General features: G+C 41.3%; 1 protein-coding gene across 3 annotated transcripts in view; it reads right to left on the minus strand.

The window, feature by feature from the left end:
- The window catches only part of STK31 (serine/threonine kinase 31), a 66,395-nt gene extending 64,451 nt beyond the window's left edge, over positions 1–1,944 (minus strand). The window contains exon 1 of one of the 3 annotated variants that reach the window (XM_043873176.1): positions 1,833–1,944. In XM_043873176.1, the coding sequence (XP_043729111.1) occupies positions 1,833–1,894 (62 nt within the window). In that variant the 5' untranslated portion in view covers positions 1,895–1,944. The other 2 variants (XM_043873177.1, XM_043873178.1) reach the window with 2 other exon arrangements.
- Between the last annotated feature and the right edge of the window lie 4,119 nt (positions 1,945–6,063).

The raw sequence follows: 6,063 nt of genomic DNA on the forward strand, positions 1-6,063 counted from the left end.
AGTACAAAGTATATATTCTTTAAAATAATTGATGCCTTCCCTAAACAAGAGTAGTGGCTTCCCTGATAGCTCAGCAGGTAAAGAATCCACCTGCAATGCGGGAGTCACAGGAGAGGTGGGTTCAATCCCTGAGCTGGAAGATCCCCTGGAGGAAGAAGTTGAAACCCACTCCAGTATTCTTGCCTGAAAAAGTCCCATAAACAGAGGAGTCTGATAGGCTACAGTCCAAAGGGCTGCAAAGAGTCTAACACAACTGGGCAACTAAACACACATGCAGTAAACAAGAGTAGCACTCCCACAACCTAAACTAAAAGAAACACTACAAACATATATATATAACACAAATGCTTCAGACTGGGATTTAATTTTTAAATAAGGAGATCCATGTTATGGTTTCTGCTTTTGAAGATACCTTGCATCTAAAAATTGCAAAATGAATCAAACTGTGCCCATAACTTCAAAAATAATTTTCATTACATAATTTGCTTTCCCAAATGCAAGATTTTTCAAGATGTCTACTAGTCCTAATTTTGCCCTTAAAACACTAGAATATGGCACTTTATATGCATAAACGTTAGATTTTTTAAGGAAATTGAAAACAGATCTTTTAAACAATTTTAAGAGTTAATTAAGAACATCACTACACCAAATCTCCAAATCCTCCCCCAACCACAGGAAAAGTTGTTAATCTTGTGTCACACTAGGGGAGAGGTCATAAAAATTTTTAAACTTTTATGATTTTTGTTACTTCACATTTTTTCCACATACACTAAGTAGGATCAACCCATCTTTAAAACAAGGATTCTTGCTCATATACTACTCAAAAGTAAATTTTAAATTGAGCAAAAAGTTGTAAAAACAAGTTAGAATCTGTCCAGAGAAACGTATTTCGCTGGAAGACACTGGCTTAAACTTAATTTAAAAGATGGGGGCTTCCCTGATAGCTCAGCTGGTAAAGAATCCGCCTGCAACGCAGGAGATCCCGGTTTGATTCCTGGGTTGCGAAGATCCCCTGGAGAAGGGACCGGCTACCCACTCCAGTATTCTTGCCTGGAGAATCGCGAGAGTCAGACGCGACTGAATGACTTTCATTTTGTTTTTTTTCTTTCTAAAATGAAAATCATTACTTTGGAAATGGCACCACACGATGTAAAAAGTTTTTAAATCATATTATTAAAAGGGGTCAAAGAGACTTTTTGGCAATGGTTAACACGAGAGTGAGGAAGGAAATGGCAAGCCACTCCAGTCTTCTTGCCGGGAGAATCCCATGAGCAGCGAAGTCTGGAGGGGGCTACAGTTCACCGGGAAGTCGGACATGACTGAGAGGCTTTCACACACTCACAAGAAGGGAGTGGTGCTGCACCCATTTTCTGCACTTCCAGTTCACATCGAGAATTCGAAGTGAGCCCAGGTCGCTCCTCAACGCCTGTCTTAGCAGGCATTTCGAAGTTTAAAAGGGCACAGAATTTGCTGGAAGAGAGAATTCCACCCGACAACTGGTCTGCAGGTCTCTGCCTTCACCCAGAGCAGCAGGCCCAGGTATCTGCAGGCCAGCTTCGCCTTCTGGCAGCACCCTTGTCAACTGGGGTGACTGTCACCCTCAGAAGCAAGCGGGCAGCTTGGAAACCAAGAAGGCCAGGAAACGGCCACGCACATACTTGTGGACCTAAAAGACACCCCACGGTGAAAATACGGTGCTACCCCCACCGAACCCACCAAAAGGACTGCTACTGACCTCGCACTTCCTGCCACAGAAGTTCTAGAAGAACGCCCCAGGCCCCACATGCTGGGCCATCAGCTCTCTGCCCGCCGCCGCAAACGTGCAGACTTACCTCACGTGTTGGGGCCACTGGGTCTCCAAACGGCGCTTGCGCGCTCGTTGCTGTGCCAACATCCTGCCTTTGCTCAACTGCCTCGCTCACGTGAGCAACAAGGGCTGCGGCTTAGGGCGGGGCGTGCCGGCTGGGGACATGCGCTCTGCGAGCTGCGCACGGAGTCTGCGCGCAGGATTTACATGACGGCATTCCCAGCACCTGTGGACTAATGGCCGCCTCGTTCAGCAAAACTTCAAACGGTGACGTGAGATAGTGGTGTGGATTTTTGTGTCCTTTCGTAATTTGTACATGTTGCTTAAAATTTTTAAATAGCCAAGTCGGAAGAATACCAGCATTTTTTTTTTTTTTTATTTTAACAAGGTAGAAAGGAGAAAATGAAGAAAATGACTTTAGTACAATGAAAGCATGATGTTCAGGTTAGTAGCTTTACAAGCATTTCTCAGTCCAGCCTAGGGTCAGCTCTCGCTCGTGTTGCTTTTTCACATTAAGGGGGTGGGGGGGGGGGCGGGATCAATATACCTTATCTGGTTATGAGCAGATGTACATTTTGTGGCAAACCTTGCACAATAGTTGAAAATTATGTCCACTAATTTTTGCCAGTTTGAAGTATTATGTACAGTAATACAGTAGTAAAGTACACATATTGATGACAGAACATATGTATGCGCTGTTGAAATTAACCTCACAATGAAAAGAACAGTCATTTCCTTCACAACCCCCCACGCCCCCCATGCCCCCCACCGCCCTCAGAAGTTTCTTCATGTCCCTTTATGGTCGTTGGTTCCCGTCTACTCTAAGTAACAGATTATGCTTTCTGTCACCAGTTTGGATTTTCTAGAATTTCATGTTAACCAAATCATACAGTGTGTCCATTCTGTTTTCTTTCATTCAGCATAATTATTTAGAGATTCATCCATTTTGTCACATGTATCAATAGTTCCTTACTCTGTATTCAGTTCAGTCCAGTCTCTCAGTCATGTCCGACTCTTTGTGACTCCAGGGATTGCAGCATGCCAGGCCTTCCTGTCCATCACCAGCTCCCGGAGTTTACCCAAACGCATATTCATTGAGTCGGTGATGCCATCCAACTATCTGATCCTCTGCCATCCCCTTCTCCTCCTGCCTTCAATCTTTCCCAGCATCAGGGTCTTCAAATGAGTCAGTTCTTCCTACCAGGTGGCCAAAGTATTGGAGTTTCAGCTTCAACATCAGTCCTTCCAATGAACACCCAGGACTGATCTCCTTTAGGATGGACTGGTTGGATCTCCTTGCAGTTCAAGGGACTCTCAAGAGTCTTCTCCAACACCACAGTTCAAAAGCATCAATTCTTCAGCGCTCAGCTTTCTTTAAATAGTCCAACTCTCACATCCATACCTGACTATGGAAAAACCATAGCCTTGACTAAATGGACCTTTGTTGGCAAAGTAATGTCTCTGCTTTTTAATATGCTGTCTAGATTGGTCATAACTTTCCTTCCAAGGAGTAAGTGTCTTCTAATTTCATGGCTGCAGTCACCATCTGCAGTGATTTTGGAGTCCCCCAAAATAAAGTCTTTCGATATTTCCACTGTTTCCCCATCTATTTGCCATGAAGTATTGGGACTGGATGCCATGACCTTTGTTTCTGAATGTTGAGCTTTAAGCCAACTTTTTCACTCTCCTCTTTCACTTTCATCAAGGGGCTTTTTAATTCTTCTTCACTTTCTCCCATAAAGGTGGTGTCATCTGCATACCTGAGATTATTGATATTTCTCCCAGCAGTCTTGATTCCAGCTTGTGCTTCATCCAGCCCAGGGTTTCTCATGATGTACTCTGCATAGTTAAATAAGCAGGGTGACAATATACAGCCTTGACGTACTCCTTTCCCTATTTGGAACCAGTCTGTTGGTCCATGCCCAGTTCTAACTGTTGCTTCCTGACCTGCATACAGATTTCTCAAGAGGCAGGTCAGGTGGTCTGGTATTCCCATCTCTTTCAGAATTGTCTAGTTTGTTGTGATCCACACAGTCAAAGGCTTTGGCATAGTCAATAAAGCAGAAATGGATGTTTTTCTGGAATTCTCTTGCTTTTTTGATGATCCAGCGGATGTTGGCAATTTGATCCCTGGTTCCTCTGCTTTTTCTAAAACCAGCTTGAACATCTGGAAGTTCGCGTTTCATGTATTGTTGAAGCCTGGCTTGGAGAATTTTGAGCATTACTTTACCATTACATTACTCATGTGTGAGATGAGTGCAATTGTGTGGTAGTTTGAACACTCTTTGGCATTGCCTTTCTTTCCATTGATACTGGCTGTAGAGTTTTAGTAGATACCATTTACCACTTGAAGAAATTACCTTCTATTTTTAGTCTGCTGGGAGTTTTTATGAATATGTCTTCAGTTTTATCAAATACTCCTGCATCTGTGATAATAATCATGTGGTTCTTTTTAATTTGTTCATATAATAAGTTATTGTCACTAAGTTGTGTCCTACTCTTTTGGGACCCTATGGACTGTAGCCCACCAGATTCTTCTGTCCATAGGATTTCCTGGGCAAGAATACTGGAGTGGATTGACATTTCTTTGTCCAGAGCATCTTCCCCCACCCAGAAATCAAACCTTCCTCTCATGCATTGGCAGGCAGATTCTTAACCACTGAGCCACCAGGAAAGCCCAAATGATAAATTTGGGCTTGATAAATTATACTGGCTAATTTTCAAATGTTAAACCAAACTTGCAACCCTTGCATAAAACTTGGTCATGATGTATTATCCTTTTATATAGTCTTGTATTAGATTTGCTAAAATATTAAGTATTTTTGCATCTATGTTCAAGACGGATATAAGTCTGAAATTTTCCTTTCTTGTAATGTCTTTGTCTGGTTTGGTTATCAGAGCAATACTGACCACATAGAATGAGCTGTAAAAACTAACTTCAATTTTCTGGAAAAGTTTGCATAGAATTAGTAATCTTTGTTCCTTAAATATTTGGTAAAATTCACAGTGCAGCCATTCAGACCTGGAATTTTCTTTGTGGGCATGCCACTAACCACAAATTCGGTTTCTTTAATTGATAAAGTCTAATCAACATATAATCAATCTAAGGCTAGTCATCTATTAATTATTGAGTGAACTTTACAGTTTGTGTCTTTTAAGGAATTTAAGCTGTGAAATTCATTGGCATGAATTGTTGATAACATTCCTTTACTATCTAGAAACTCTAGTAACATCACCACTCTTGCCCCTAAAGGTGAATTGTGTGCTTTTTATCCTTTGCTGATTAATCTAGCTATTAATAGAGGTCTATCAATTTTTTCTTAAAAAAAAAAAACAAAACTAAACAGTATTTGGTTTTATTCGTGTTTCTGTTACTTTTCTGTTTTTTACTTCTGCTCTGATCTTTATTATTTCCTTTTTCCCATTTAATTTTAATTTTCATTTTCTCTTCTTTCTCTAGTTTCTTAAGGTGAAAGCTGAGGTCGCTGATTTGAAATCTTCTTTTCCGGTATAGGCATTTGTCACTATCAATTTCCCTCTAACTACTGCTTTAGCTGAATCACACATATTTTTATTTCCATTCTCATTCCATTAAGTGGTTTGATTCTTTTTCTGAATTCTTCTTCAACCCATGGGATATTTAGACATATGTTGTATAACTTTCAAATATTTGGCAAAGTCCCAGATATTGGGACATCTTTGTTACTTATTTCTAATTTAACACCATTGTGGTCAGAGGACATAATTTATGATCTGAATCTTTAAAAAGCACTGTGACTTGTTTTATGGCATAGAATGTAGTCAGTCATAGAAAATGTTCCACATGCACTAACATGTATGATGCAGAGGGGTTCCAGTGAGCATCCCAAGCTACAGTGTCAGAGGATCTTTAGATAATACGGCAAGAGAGTAATGGGCATGGTCCCAAGACAGAGTGCCATCAAACAACTTCCATGTGAAGCTGTCAGAAGCCTGCTTGGAAGTGTTTCACAGCAGTACTGGGGCTAGAGGGGGACCAAGAAAATTTGAAATGGGACCAGGAGGTGTCAATACAGTTATCAATAATTCATAGTTAATGTGCATGCTTACTAAGTCACTTCAGTCATGTCCGACTCTTTGCAACTTTATGAACCAGTGAAGTTGCTCAGTTGTGTCCGACTCTTTGCGACCCTATGGACTGTAGCCCACCAGGCTCCTCTGTCTGTGGGATTCTCCAGGCAAGAATACTGGAGTGGGTTACCATGCCTTCCTCCATG

The sequence above is a fragment of the Cervus elaphus genome, chromosome 18 (genome assembly GCF_910594005.1).
Source record: "Cervus elaphus chromosome 18, mCerEla1.1, whole genome shotgun sequence".
Taxonomy (NCBI): Eukaryota; Metazoa; Chordata; class Mammalia; order Artiodactyla; family Cervidae; genus Cervus; species Cervus elaphus.